General features: G+C 38.3%; 1 protein-coding gene across 1 annotated transcript; it reads right to left on the bottom strand.

The window, feature by feature from the left end:
* Positions 1-337: 337 nt before the first annotated feature.
* LOC125277703 (gamma-aminobutyric acid receptor subunit rho-1-like) lies at positions 338-15,643 on the bottom strand. The gene is made up of 7 exons (XM_048206157.1): positions 15,580-15,643; positions 15,130-15,353; positions 7,240-7,322; positions 6,947-7,087; positions 2,913-3,065; positions 2,385-2,575; positions 338-794 (listed from the first exon to the last, which is right to left on the bottom strand). The coding sequence occupies exons 1-7, from the start codon at positions 15,580-15,582 to the stop codon at positions 498-500; spliced, it is 1,092 nt and encodes a 363-aa protein (XP_048062114.1). The 5' UTR covers positions 15,583-15,643; the 3' UTR covers positions 338-497.
* Between the last annotated feature and the right edge of the window lie 465 nt (positions 15,644-16,108).

The following is a 16,108-nucleotide window of genomic DNA, read 5'->3' as shown; positions in this document are numbered from 1 at the left end:
TGGGTGCAGGTGGAGCGCATTCATTTCACATACAATCTCCTAGCAGCTCGCCCTCTAGCAAGGCTGACTCAAATGGTGGCGTTGACCTCATTCATAGAACCTTGGTTACCTACGTAACCCCCTAATCTATTCTGATCATTTTGATTTCTGTATTTCACAGTTCATGTTGACGACATTCGCATAAGTATAATTTCCAAAATTTACATGAAATTTATAAACAAATCACTACCTGAATAGGCAATTTGATATTTATTGAGAAGATCTATTTTCTTTGCTATTCAGCCTAACAATGAAAATATTTAAGGAAAAAAAAAAAAAAAAAAAAAAAAACTTTTTCTTTTGAGGACAGATCATGTCAACTGCCCACATTCACATGCATTTTATTGCTGGCAAAATTGATTCCATGTTGCAATGTAATAAAAAAGAACAAACTTAGTTTTTCATGGGTAATTTGTATACCCAAGACTTTGTCAAATGTCATAGTGAAGAAGCAGCAGTCACTGCAAGTAGATGGACCAGTATATGATGTTGAAGAGTGTGTATGCTCCAGGGAAGATGACCCGTGAGTATGTGTCTATGGCATGAGTGTCTATTAATAAGCTACTGTTTGAGGTTACAGCAGGTCTTTGAGCTCCCTGCTCGTTATCTAGGACCAGATGAACCAGGAACTGCTCCTGTTTGTCCCCGCTCAGCTCCGACATGCCGTAGTTTCCGGTGGTCATCATGTCCATGTCACTGTAACTGCTGCTCATCATCATCTGACCAGGATGGGTCATTCCACAAGTACACGGCAACTGCTGGATCATACAAGCACATATGACATGTAATATTACAGTACTGTCCCTCTTCAGGTCGTGACACGTGTCTTTTTACTATGAAATTTTACTGATTTTTAAAAAAGTACATGCAAGAATAACTATTGTTAGTGATGTTTCACGATGGACACTTACTGGACTGAAGCAACTTAGGTTTACTTGACAAACTTTTTTTTTTTTTCTCAGAAAAATCATGTTACAATGTGAATATCAAATATGATCCATGAGGCTTTTGAGGAATGTTTATTTGTTCATCTCATTATATGTTTTGCCCTCCACAATAAAAACTACATAGCTTTGATCAAAAAACTAAATGCAGTTTTTTTTTTCCCTCAGTTTGAGTTTAGCTCCATATTCTCACTCTATACTATATGAGCCATAAAAGCCTGATGTATCAAACATAATACTTGGAAAAAAAAAAAGAAAAAAAACAACATACAAATTTTTTACATTTTTTCGAAAGATTTAAAAAACTGTCACGATTTTCCCCATGTCTAAAGTGTTTTTTTGTTCAAGGATGTTCTGATGTCTTACTGTTTCTATTGTTTCCATGTTTCACTTCTTGTGTTTAGTTCCTGTTTTGCCTTTGTTACCCTCATTAGTTTCCATAGTATTTAATCAGTCTCAACTGTGCCTTGTTATCCTCTTGTTTGCATGTGCACAGTATATATACCCCTGTGTTTCAGGCTTTAGTTGTCGGTCGTTGTCTTTACTTGTCGTTTGTAAAGCTGTTGTGTTTCCGTTCACTACTTTGGATTGTCTCCTGATCCCCATTTGGATTATTATTATCCATCTTCCCAGCCTTAATTTATATTTCAACCAGTTTGGAATTTGCCCTCTGTTTTCCCATTTGGATTTTCTTATTTTTGTGTTTATTTAATAAAGACTCCTCGTCCTTGCATTAATGTCAAGATTTACAGAGTAATTTCTTAACTTAGCTCTAGGGATTTTTTTTTTTTACAGAAGAATTTTTGGTATTATTATTATTATTATTTTTTTTTTTTTTGTAAGTACTATTTTGGAGTATTTGTATTGATCATGACTTAAATATTACTTCCTTGAGTCTAGTTCACTAGGCAATCAAATTACACTCCAAGCTAAACTTCTTGTAGCCAAAAAGGATGTGCATGTCGTGGTTATATCCGCGGATAATCCACAGGTTGGGTTGGCCAAGTAATAAAAAAAAAAAAACATTCTAATTAATTGGGTGGATGAGCTAAATCATCAATGATGGATTCATGGAAATATTACCATGTTTGAAGCTGAATTGTTTTGTTAGTTACTAATTTGCAGACTTAGACTCAGTTGGGGGTCCAGTTGTTTAAGCAGTAATGGAGGCAAAACGGATCCAAGAGAAGTTTCAGAAAGTAGGTTGGGTGGCAGGTGGATGATTTATTTTTAACAGCAGATTTGGGTAATGTTAGACATGATCCACACATCTCTAGAAGCCAATAAGACAGGTCCTTCTATGTTTGTCCCTAAATATCAATGATTAGCCTTGCTAAAATGCCGTATTAACCGCAGAACAAGTACATCTTAATACATTTTAACTAAACTGTCTTAGCTTACCCTGTTGCTTTGTACTTTGCGCTCCTGCAGAGTGGACAGGTAATTGACAGCGGCGTACTCGATCACAGACAGGAAGACAAAGACGAAGCTGACCCACAGGTAAATATCCACAGCTTTGATGTAGGAGACTCTGGGCATGGAGGCGTTCACTCCAGTGATGATGGTGGACATGGTGAGTACCGTCGTAATGCCTACAAAGAGATCAGTGTGATCAATTTATTCAAAAGTGCATGCTGCAAAACGTGTTGGGGAATTTGGGGAAGGCACTTAAGTGTATGTGTCATTAGGTGTGTTCGACTTGATGCGGTGCTGCGCAGACCTCAAATTACCCTCAGACATCAAATTACCCTGAAAGCGAGAGGGCAGATGTATGCTCTGTATGCTTTCGAATCACTCTAGCGGTACTGCGCAGCACCGCTTCAAGTTGAACACAAGTGTTCCTGTAGTTTTTAATCGAATTATGCAACCGCACATGCTGCAATGTTTTGCAGCATGATGTAGTTATACAATTCATTTAAAACATCTCACCCAGAGGAACCCTCGCAGGAACAGCTCGTCGGTCAATCCAGAAGGACACCCATGACAGCATTACCATTAGAGTGGCGGGAAAGTACGTCTGAAGCAGGAAGAAGAAGATATGACGACGCAGAGTGAAGTTGATGTAAAGACGATTGTACCAACCTGCAGGAGAAGATTGAAGGGGAAAAGTTTGCAGTTTTAGTCATAACAAAGCACCACCGATCATGGTGTACAGCAGGGCTATTCAATTCTATTCCTGGAGGACTGCAACCCTCAGAGTTTAGTTCTAACCCTAATCAAACACACCGTCCTGTAATAATCAAGTAATTCTGAAGACCTTGATTAGCTGGTTCTTTTTTTTGTCTTGTTTTTTTTTTGAATATTTTATTTTAGAGTTTTTTTTCCAAAAATAAACACAGAACAGACAAACGACAATGTCTCGGACCACACAAGCAAAAAAAAAAAAAAAAAAATAAATAATAATAATAATAATAATAATAATAATAATAATAATAATAATAGTAAGTAAAAATAATAATGATAATGACAATAAATGTTTAGTTCAGTAGCCAGAAATACTACAGTAAAAACCTGCTAAACAATCAGTCTAGGTGCCCAGGAAGATGTACAGCATTAGCCTCAGTGGAGCCACTAGGGGCTGGTTGAGCAGTTAACTTGTCCAAATGGCCCAGGAATAAAACCCAAACAGTGGAAAATTTTTCAATGGAATTAGTTCAAGAATCTGAGTCTTTCCATTTGTATAAGAGAAATCATATCCGTAATCCAAATTCGAAAGGAAGGGGGTGAGGGTGACTTCCAGTTCTTCAGCACAAGTCTCTTAGCCACAATCATACCCAGGGTTAGAGATTGCTGTATTGTCCCTGAGAGGCAGAAGGTGCGCTGTGAAAAACCAAAGATTGCAAGTTCTGCATCAGGCGGAAGAGGCCTATTGTAAGGTCTTCCTCCCAGGCTGCTTTAAATCTCTCAGTAGGAGCTGCAATGCAGCTATCAAATAAACAAACAAATTTGGAAATAAGATGTCTAGAGTCAGGAGGATTCAGAAAAACATTAAAAAAACACATGTTTTTCAGGAAGTTGTTAGAAATTACAAATTTTGGACTGCACATAATGCCTAATTTGTAGATAACGAAAGAAGTGTACATGAGGCAAATCAAATTTCTCTCTTAACTGGCTAAAGGATGCAAACCTTCCCTCAACATAAAGGTCCCTGATGGACTCTAAGCCCTTCTCCCTCCAGACAAAGCAAGTTCTATCAGTCCAGGGGGGTAAAAAAGGCTTATCAAACTTGGAGAACAACATGGCTGCTATGGAGGTGCCAACAGCCAGGTTAGTCTCCATTTGTACCCACAAGGGGATGTCAGATGTCAAATTGGCCGGTGCCCCCTTCACCCAGTACATTAAAGCCCTAATATTGGCGGCCCAATAATAATACTTGAATACTGGCATACTCAGGCCACGTACAGACTTGGGTTTTTGTAGATGCATTTTAGAGATTCTGTGGGTCTTATAGTTCCAAACATAAGAGAGGATTAAAGAGTCCAGTTCCTTGAAGAAAGCAGAAGTAAGAAAAACAGGGAGATTCTGACAAAGATATATCAACCTGGGAAGAGAAACCATTTTTATTGAATTTATACGCCCGATCATAGACAAAGGTAGAATTTTCCAACTTCCTATACTACTTTTAAGTTTTGAAAGAAACTGCAAAATTAACTTAAATAATAATTTTGAATCTTTGGGGATCGTCAAGCTGAGATACACAAAATGATCCCTGGTAAACAGAATATTCTCCAAAAACCCAGGTCTAGAAGTCTCAGAAAGAGGCATAAAGTTATTCTTTGACAAATTGATTGTATACCCTGATAGTCTCCCAAAACTAGTAATAAAATCTAAGAGAATGGGACCTGATCTTTCAGAATTTTGCAAATACAATATTACATAATCTGCATACAGACTAATAAGAACTTTCTTGTCTCCCACTTCGAGACCTGTGATACCTGTATGACACCTTATACTTAAACTAAGAGGTTCTATCGCAATGGCGAAAAGGGCAGGTGAAAGGGGGCACCCCTGTTGCACGGAGCGATGTAAAGGAAACTCAAGCAACCTGTCTGCATTAGTTAAAACTGAACACTTTGGTCTGGCATATATTATTTTTAGCCATGACACAAATGTCATGAGAATATCACAAAATCTTTTAAAAAATTCGGAACTAAATGCATCTGGCCCCGCCGCCTTCCCAGTTGGAAATGACTTAAATGGCAGAGACTATCTTCAAAAAGTAAAATCAGAGTCCAGGTCAGCCCTAGCAACGTCACCAAGTTTAGGTATTTCAAGAGAGTCAAAAAAGTGTGTTAAATCAAAATGAGTGGCTGTACTGTTGGAAGTATAGAGTTCGCTATAAAAATCTTTAAAACGGGCATTAATATCCTTGGGGTTAGTTAACAGTGTGCCATCCTTAGCTTTGATGCAATAAATTGACCTGGAAGCTTGAGCTCCTTTAAGTTGTTGCGCCAAGAGCTTATCAGGCTTATCCCGTTTCAAAATGCCTCTGCCTCATTCTCAAAAAAAGCTTGTTTATTTGACCACCAAGAATGCAGCTGTACTCATACTTAAGCTTCATTATCTTATTGTAGTCGTTAGATGATTTTGACACCTGATACGCCAATTCAAGGGTAGGAAGAACATTTTGTATCTCTAAAAGTCTTTTTTCTCTTTCTTTCTTGGCAGCAGATTCGTAAGAAATAATATGCCCACGCATAACCACCTTTAACATCACCCAAAGTATAGAGTCTGACACCTCCCCGTTGTCATTAAACTCCAAAAACTCTTTCAACTTGATGGTAATATATTCTATGAATTCACTGTCAGTAAGCAGAGATGGATTGAAGCACTAGGAAAAGGACCGCTTAGGGAGAGATAGGTCAATGGACATGGTAAGGGGACTGTGATTGGAAATCAATATGCTGTGTTGATTAGCTGGTTCTGATGTGTTTAATTAGGGTTGGAACTAAACTCTCTGGGTTGTGGCCTTCTAGTAACAGAACTGAATAGCTCGCTGTACAGTATCTACCGAAGAGACATGTTGTGTTCATAAGTGAAATTGTGTTGTGGACTACTATTTTGAAAAGGAAGTATGAACTTGTGTAATAACGTAATCAGGCTAATTTTAAATTCCTGCCAAGTTAACACAAAAGTTAAAACACTACTTGGAAGCTTTACAAAACTTTTGTTTCGAATCAGTGGTTCAGATTGCGTAAACGAAGCCTCTTTTACTGAAATCGGCGCTCTAAACCACTGATTCGAATCAAAAGATTCGTAAAGCTTCAAAGCAGTGTTTTGAAATCGGCAATCGCTAGATATTATTGAAAAGTCGTTATTTTGTTTTTTTTTGTTCTTGTCACTTTATAAAATTAAGGTAGAATCACTGTACACACATGAACTGTTTTAAATATGTCTTTATTACCTTTCTGGATCTTGAGAGGTTCAGTGACATTGCTGGCAATAGAGGCCTCACTGAGCCATTGGATTTCATTAAAAATATCGTAATTTGTGTTCCAAAAATGAACGGACTTACGTGTGTAGAACGACGTGAGGGTTAGTAATAATTGTCATAATTTTCATTTTTGGGTGAACTAACCCTTCAAGTTAACCGCTTTAACAATCTCTACTAGTCAGGAATTATGGTATTATGCAACATGACTTACATTACATGAGACAATATGGAGGGTAGCAACAGCGGTCATCAGTAGTGGTTTTAGGGTGGGATTAGTGAAGGATTAGTTGCAGATGCTGTAACTCAGTGGTTCCCAACCCTGGTCCTGAAGCATCCCCAACTCTGCACATTTTGTATGTTTCTCTAATCAAAACACCTGATTCAACTCATCAGCTCATTAGTAGAGACTTCAAAACTTGAAATGCTTGTGTCAGATAAGAGACATCTAAAATATGTACTGTTGGGTATACTCCAGGACCAGGGTTGGGAACCACTGCTCTAACTTTACCGGAGATCCAATCACCAGTACCTGTGCTGCTGTAGAAAGCTAGTTTTGTGGTGGTGTGAAACTCCTGAATGAGGAACTGAGACAGAGAGATCTTCTCATCCGTCTGCAGAGATTTGTTTCCTCTCTTCCAGTACAGCATGAGGTCATCATCAGTATAGGCATCTTCAAAGAGAATAACACAAATACATATGAACTCACAAACACTTAAACACTGAATATTCTATTTTTCTCTGAAATATGTGTCACATTATGCTTTGAAACGTTTAATTCAGTCATGAAAATGTTTACATCAATCATATTGCGTTTAGACTCACAGCTTTCAATCTCCAATGAGCATGTCTGGGTGTCCAGTGGAAAGTGACTGAGATCCATATTGCACATTGCTGTGACCGTGACCCTGTTAAGAGTGTACGGAGTAATTAAAACTTGCGTCACAGATATACAGAACAAATACACTATATAGAACTCAAAGAAATATATAGAAATTGATGATTCCAAAACCTAGGATCCCCCCCCAAAAAAATCATCATTTGTAATGTGCTATTTGTTAAAATAAAAGCCACGCTATTATTTTAAATTCACAATCAGTTATCAACCGTTTATTACACCAGACAAGCAACATAAGCTCATTGGAAAAACATGCCTCCATTAACTCTAAAAACATTCCTATATATAAAATTCACTGTAGTTTCCAGATGAAATGAACACTAGTGGCAGCAAAACAAATTATCGATTATGCTTCAGAAAATGCATTTTTATCCCACATTTGCCTTTAAGGTTAGGTTTAAGCTAAGGTTTACTGTAGGTGGTACGTGATTACAGGCAGTAACTTTGTAGAGCCACATGTTTTGGATACAATTGTGTATTTTGTAGAGCCACATGTTTGGAAACCCATTTTAAGAGACAATCATTGGACATTTCACTTTAAAAGTGTCACGAAACAGGCAAGAAGCGACATATCATTTTGCAGAAATACCACCAAAGGCACATTTTTCCAATGAGCTTGGATTGCAAACAAGTGATCTCTGACTTCAGAAACTTTTAAAAAGGGTTCAAAGGGGACATCAACTTTGGCCGATAAATGCTATCTGAAGCCATATATCAGGACTGAGAAGCTACTCTCTCCAGACGTAATAAATGCAGTCAACTTTTTATGAGCTCCCTTTTATCTCAATAATCCTAAATGACTAAAATAGTATGCTGTTTATGCAGAGACCATAAATGCTGTCTGTGTAGGTTACCAATATGGATGTTTAATTTTATTATCACCCTGTCAGAACTCTAAAGCACACCCTTAGCATCCCCAACAAAAAGTACAAGCAAAATCACACAAAAGCAGGCTTGGATACCAACATACATCTTAGTGGAGAATGCGGGCAGCTTTAGTCAAGGTAGACCAAACTTCTAATTTCCTCTCTCCTCTCCTACCAACACAATTTACAAATCTTCACAGCATCATGCTGATGAGGATGAACATGACCCCACCAAGCTTTTCAGAGGCATTTAAATATGACAAAACTTGAAACAAGAAAACTGAACCAATTCATATGGATCAAGTTCTTGTCTACACAGTTGAAAAACATTGATTCCAGCAAATGCTTTAACAGTTTTACTTTAAAATGTCAGCTTCCAAGTCAAAATTGTTTTATATAAACAGATATACCTCACATGAATATTGAAACCAAACATCTCATAATTCAGCATCTCAGAAAAACCATTTTGCAACTGATCTGTGGACACAAAGAGAAAACTGCAGCACATAAATAAGTCAGGGAAACTGTCATTGTGACAACTTGGCTGTTGTGATTTAACTCACAGATCACAGATTCTTTTGAAGAGAAGAAAGAAAGCTGGAGACAAAGACAGAAAATGTCAAAGGAAATCTCCACATTGTTGTGAACGAAGTAATAGAAATAAACATGGTGTCTGCAGCACTGTCAAGGCTTTGAAGGCCCATATCTGCATTTACCAGATAACTAAGGCTTGCATGTCAGTGGGCTAAGAAACAAACACTTGTCCCTCCCAGACCACAAACTCTGGAATTCATCTTATGATGGTGGAACGGTTTTTGGAGCAGCTGCAGGCTGTGTGGGCGGAAGACAAAAAGGAATGGCATCTGATACCAAAGGCTCTGATATTTCGGTTTAAGAAACAGTGAAAGTAGTTCTTCAGCCTCTCAGCCAGGGGTGCACATAACTGGTGTGCAGGTGCGCATGTGTGGTAAAAATAAATGCCTACCAGAAAACGTGGAGGAAAGCTCTTTTGAGTACCAACATTTTTGGGGACAGGGACACATTTACTTACAGGAGAAGGATTTTTCTCCATCTCTGGTAAGATCGCAACCATGATAAGTGTGTTCATTAATTATTAGGGGTGCAACGGATTGCAGTTGATCCATATGGACCAGGCCCCGCGGTTCGGCATGCATGTGATTATGATGGTTAAACTCAGCAGTTAATCTGCTAATGTGAAAGTTTATCATTTGGATGTGTTTTGTCTTGCCAATTTACACATTCAAAACGCGGAAGAGGAGTCAAAAATCGGGATTCGCGCACCTCACACACCTGAAGCACGCGCACGCAGAGAGAGGAGGCTTTCAGACAGCGTGAACACCAAATTAATTTTTCACGTTTACTTGCACTTGAACAGACACATACACACAAATTTGTCAAAAACCCGTTCGGCAAGTATTCTCTCGGTTATGTCATAAGTGAACAGTTGAGAAAGAAACCGGATGTGCGTCGTATATTCGTCTGAATTCGGTCTTAAAGTGACAGCAGCCTAATATTCCTGCTGTTGTCTGTGTCATTAGTGTTAATAAAATAAAAACAAAACATCATCTACCATGTTCGAGAGCAAAGAAGATAGTGAGGACAGCAGTCAGGAGGAAAGTGATGACAACAACTTGTAGGATAAGAGTGTTGTGTAAAGTTTGAGTACCAAGCAGCATCTCCAGGTGCTCCCTTGAGAACCAGACCAAAAAAAAAAAAGTTATGTGCACCCCTGCTCTTAGCCCTTTTACTGATGCACTACAAGTAGGGCTGGGCGATACATCGCATGCAATGGTCACGCGCATTTCGTCAGTAAAGCTGGTTCCCTGATTACCGCGAAATCGCCATCACCTGCTTTCAAATGGAGCGCCATTTAATAGACAGAACCGTAGATCACCGACAAGCTACGCAATATCGCGTTCATTATCGCAGATGAATCGCCTTCGATAATGAACGCGATATTGCGTAGCTTGTCAGTGAACTACGGCTCTGTCTATTAAATGGCGCTCCATTTGAAAGCAGGTGATGGCTATTTAGTGGTAATCAGGGAACCGGCTTTACTGACGAAATGCGTGTGACAATCGCATGCGATATATCGGCCAGCCCTAACTTCAAGGAATGTGAAATATACCACCCTGTCCTCAGCTTTGACATTTATTTGCAAGATGCAGTCAATGCTGCTGTCAAGAATTTGAACACTGCAACTTACCATAATGCAAGGTTTAAAAGACAGTTTTTTATCAAGAATGAAGTCAAACAAGTTTCTGGATGAGGTAAGGATAATGGACAACAATATAAATGTCACTTATGTTTCATGAAGGTGGCCTGCCTTGGGCCATTAATTCATTCAAGACTGATTTGAAGCAGCTGCTTTCCAGGAGATAGTGCCCCCTCAAGTCAAACAGAGCTTGATGAGATTAGCTAAACACCGAATTCCTGGTGTACTCCAGATGACAGAAGTAGGATAATCCACTTTGTTCATATAAAACAGATATGAGAACATTACAAAACTAAACATACAGCAGGGGTTCCAAACCTGCTCCTGGAGAACTACCTTCCAGCAGACTTCAGGTTCAACCCTGCTTCATCACACCTGCCTGTAATTTTCAAGAATCCCTAAATACCTCAATTAGCTGGTTCAGGTGTGTTTGACTGGGGTTGAAGCTAAGCTCTGTAGGACAGTGGCCCTCCAGCAGCAGGGTTGGTCATTCTTGTGGGACTTGTGAAGCATCAGTCACTGCCCAAGTACTGTTTCAATTCAAAGTTCACATCTAGCCAAGTACAGTTCAAATCCCTGGATATGTTCTTGCTCCGCCCCTTTTTGCATCAGGAGGTGACTTGTGTGAACCTCAGACAGCAAAGTATCCCAGAATGCATCTTACACCAACAAGAATCAATGGTGGAGAAGAAAACCTGCATAATTTTAAAAATACTACTGCTGTTGTGTCATGAAATGTAGTTTTAAGCATTTTTCAGGTGATAATGTAGTTGTTTAAAGCTCAAATCTGCAGTTTATTTATAATGATAGTGCCTATTTGAAAATTTATTCCAACAATTTCGAGTTTGTGAAATCCAGGCGATCACCCGGCCCTCAGCGCTCATGTACCCCATCGAGAACAGCTGTACTGTACCTCAACTACTCCTGACATTTGCCGCTGGGTCTGATATTTCTATAATGGTTAAATATGAGATATAATTCATCCTTGTGTATATCTAACGGGCAATCTTTGGTCCCACAAATCTTTTTTGTTTTTGGCTGAAGGCAAAGTTAGGTTTCATAAATTTACTGTTGTACTAGAGCGCTGATTTTGTACGTTTGACTTGGCTATTAATTGTTCATTAAAACTGACATTTAACAAAAAGAGACAGGATTGCATTCTATGTCATTTGTAATTTGATTACATATACATACAGCAAAGATAATCAGACTATATGCACATATTGCCTGACCCATATATTATTAGGTTTCATATTTTTTAAAGGAAAACAAAAAGTAGGGTTGTTTTTTTTCTTTTTACAGAATTACTGGATTTTTTTTAAATAGTATTTATTTTCGTCCTCCTGTCCTCAGGAGTATGAACTCCGGTGTCAAGTTTGCCAAGTCTGAACTTTGCGTACTTGGTAATGAGAAACGCCTTTAAATTTATACCCATGGGCCAACTACTATTGTTATGATCACCGTCTGTCCTGTCACTTCCCGGACTACATTCCCCATAATCCTCTCTGCCAATCACCTGCACTCACTCCACCAATCACTTCACTAATCACCACACCCAGCTGCAGCACATTAACAGGACTATAAAGGACTTTCACTCACACCACTTCACCGTGAAGTCTTGTTTTCACTTGTGTTACATTTCTGAGTGTTTCCTTGTATCCTGTTTGCCTGTCTGTGATTGATCTTGCCTGATTCCCGTTTACGACCCATTGCTGCCTGCCTCGATCTACTGCCTGTACCCTGACTACGACTCTGCCTGTTCCTTACTGTTCCCGTTTGTTCCTGTTTTGACCCTGCCTGTACGACCACGCTCACTCTAAATAAAAGCTTGCATTTGGATCTTACCTGTGAGTCCCGCCTTCGTTACAACCATGTTCCCATTTAGGTAATAATTTTTTTTTATACTTTAAATACCTTTGACTGTACTTTAAAGGGTTAGTTCCCCCAAAAATTTCAGTCAATAATTACTCGCCCTCATGTCGTTCCAAACCCCTAAGACCTTCATTCATCTTCGGGGTTCCATCATCTTTGTGTTCCGAAGATGAACTAAGGTCTTACGGGTATGGAACAACATGAGGGTGAGTAATAAATGACAGAAATGCAATTTTTGGGTGAACTAACCCTTTAACTCTTCCCATTTTAATTTTTTTTTATTCTAGCTTCATGCATCCTTTATCAAACAAGAATGTGGATAAGAAAAAGAAAAAAAAAAAAAAAAAAAAAAAAAACAACAACATCCGACTGGAATTCAGAAAGATGATCAAAACACAGATGGATTAGATCACGTCCATCAACACCCCAGAGCTTCAAAGTCCTGTTAGGCAGTTTTGACCTTATGTGCCATTTCATGTTTGATAATTGCATTATTTTACATTGGCGTAAGCAATCTTTTATTGCTCGTTTTTGCTTCATCTGCATTTTGATCCAGAGATTTTGTACCATTTCAGAAGATTCGTAATTTTGCCCCCTATGGTATAACAATAAAAACACGGATAACCGCAAAATTCAGTCATTGAGTAGATTTGAAGTAAATTCCTCTTTACACTACCAGTGGACTAGTCTACACAAAGACTCAGATACTCAGAATTAGGAACATATCTATTTTCTTTATAAATCAATATTTTTAAACAATGCAAGTTTATAAGACAGTATGTTAAACTATTTGAAAAGAGTATTTAATATAGACTACTCAATAAAAAGTAAACAACAAGCCAAGTATACTTAGAATACTTAATTATACTTTTAAGTATATCTCGATCAAAAGAAAGAGAATATACTTTGACATTGCTGTCAGTTATAGTAAAAGTCAAGTATACTTAAAGGTGCCCTAGAATTAAAAATTGAATTTATATTGGCATAGTTAAATAACAAGAGTTCAGTACATGGAAATGACATACACTGAGTTTCAAACTCCATTGTTTCATCCTTCTTATGTAAATCTCATTTGTTTAAAAGACCTCTGAAGAACAGGCGAATCTCAACATAACACCGACTGTTATGTAACAGTCGGGGTGTACGCCCCCAATATTTGCATATGCCAGCTCATGTTCAAGGCATTAGACAAGCCAGTATGTATTAACGTCTGGATCTGTGCACAGCTGAATCATCAGACTAGGTAAGCAAGCAAGAACAATAGCGAAAAATGGCAGATGGAGCAATAATAACTGACATGATCCATGATATCATGATATTTTTAGTGATATGTGGAAATTGTCTTTCTAAATGTTTCGTTAGCATGTTGCTAATGTACTGTTAAATGTGGTTAAAGTTACCATTGTTTCTTACTGTATTCACAGAGACAAGAGCCATCGCTATTTTCATTTTTAAACACTTGCAGTCTGTATAATGCACAAACACAACTTCATTCTTTATAAATCTCTCCAACAGTGTGTAATGTTAGCTTTAGCCACTGAGCACTATCAAACTCATTCAGAATCAAATGTAAACATCCAAATAAATACAATACTCACATAATCCAACACATGCATGCAGTATGCACGACGAACACTTTGTAAAGATCCATTTTAAGGGTTATATTAGCTGTGTAAACTTTGTTTATGCAGTGTTTAAGACAAGCGCAAGCTCCGTGGGCGGGGGAGCGCGAGCATTTAAAGGGGCTGCAGCATGAATCAGCGCATTTCTAATTATGCCCCAAAATAGGCAGTTAAAAAAATTAATTAAAAAAAAAAAAATCTATGGGGTATTTTGAGCTGAAACTTCACAGACACATTCAGGGGACACCTTAGACTTATATTACATCTTGTAAAAAAAACCTTCGATGGCACTTTTAAGTGAAATTAGTATATTTCTACATAAAAAGTAGACTGAACGTATGCCTATACTTTCTTATTTTTAGTTTTAAAAAGTATACTAATAGCACACGTGAATAAACTTTTTTTTGTAAGGGTATACACACCCTGTTTCGTTCACTTTGTCGGTCATCGTCTATGTTGGAAATGTGGTTAGTGTACTGCACAATATAACAGAATGTGGAATAATAAATTAAAGGGTCTGAATACTTTCTGAATGCACTGTAAATAGCAAAACACTTCGGATCAGCCATCTGGCCTCGGATAAAAGGACAGATACTGGATCAAATGTTTGAGAGGGAGGAGCTAGCCTTGACAACAGATTGACTTATAGATTGTAAGTCGAGATGTTCATAGAAGAATCAAGTCATTTCGTCCAGCAGACTGGGTGTGGGACAGATCTGAGATTAAAGCTCACCAATGAGCCAGCTTTGTGTCTGAATAGACATGTGGGTTGCATTAATCCCACAGATTCCCACATATTAATCCACACGTTCACTCATCTAAAGCAAGAACCAGAATCAGCGCCTCTTGTAGAAAACAGACCTTGGTTGACAAAAACTTAATAGCAAGCACCGAAATCCTAAATGCCAGAAAAGTGAATGTGTTGATTTATATCAAAGATGGAAAACCACAGATCTTTTTGTTTATTGAGCAAATTTGAGTCTCTCCCACTGATTAGGTTTAGACTCAGCTCATAAAGCAAAGCCGGCCGTAACATAGCTCTTCTGATTGCTGGCAATCTGTCTCTTGAACTTTGATCAGGATTAAAATGAGCGTTTCAACAGTTCCGAGAGGGCAAATGTTATATACAAAAAGAAAAAGCAAAGCCTGAATAAAATGTCAGAGCTTTGTTGTAACAAGACCATCAGTATGTGTACTGTATGTGTGATTTGTGATAGTTACCTCAAGCTGTAGAGCACTTTGCCATCGGGATGCACTCGGAGCATGACATTCTCTGTGGTGGTGTCATGAATGAAAGATCGTTTGGAATGGACAAAAAATATGTCGGGTACCCAAATTTTCTTAACCAGCCGGCCATCAAAGGTCATGCTCTGGTTGGTGTTGCTGGGAAAGGACAGTCGCTCGTCCTTCCAGTAATGTCTCAGGTACAGGGTTATGGTGAAGTCCTGTAACACAATCCATTCATATATTCATCTTAACAACTGATTAAAACAGTTTAAACAGTAGCCTCATTTCTATCCCAAGAGCCTTCTATAAGAAAAAGAGCCAATGTTGAATTAGAGCTCTTGCTATTATCCAAATCCTGTGGCATCTCAGATCATGATAGCACCGAATCATTTATGATGCAAGAGCTGTAAGCCATATTTATAAAGGCATGTGTCTGTTTCCTACCATATCGACTTCAGAGATGGTGTCCAGACTCTCAAGCTGAACATCAACACCCACAGGTATCGCGGGACCTGAAATCAAGCACAATATTAATTTTTCCTTTTTAAATCATGATACATCAAACTCAAATTTGCACACACTAATGAGCTTTAAACTGTTAAATGTTTAGTTATGAAAAAAAATATATAAAATTTAACCATAGACCAAAATAATCTGCTCAACAAATCTATCCATTTATTATTCACTTCAGTAACATTAAAACTGGGGCGTCCAATCCCGTTCCTGGAGGGCCACTGTCCTGCAGAGTTCAGCTCCAGCCCTAATTAAACACATATGAACCAGTTCAAAACGCTTACGCTATGTCCTACACCTTCTGTATTCAACTTACGAAACAAGCGTAACTGATGTGACTTCAGGTACGCTTTTTTTGTACGTTGATTATGGAAGGCGGTCTGGCAGAAGCTAGTTATTTGACTTTATAACATATTAAATATGGATATTTTTCTTATACAAATGCATCGCTTCACTTCAG

Source organism: Megalobrama amblycephala, linkage group LG11 (assembly GCF_018812025.1).
Source record: "Megalobrama amblycephala isolate DHTTF-2021 linkage group LG11, ASM1881202v1, whole genome shotgun sequence".
Taxonomy (NCBI): Eukaryota; Metazoa; Chordata; class Actinopteri; order Cypriniformes; family Xenocyprididae; genus Megalobrama; species Megalobrama amblycephala.
The sequence above is the reverse complement of the archived record's forward strand: the minus strand, read 5'-3'. Positions and strand labels throughout refer to the sequence as shown.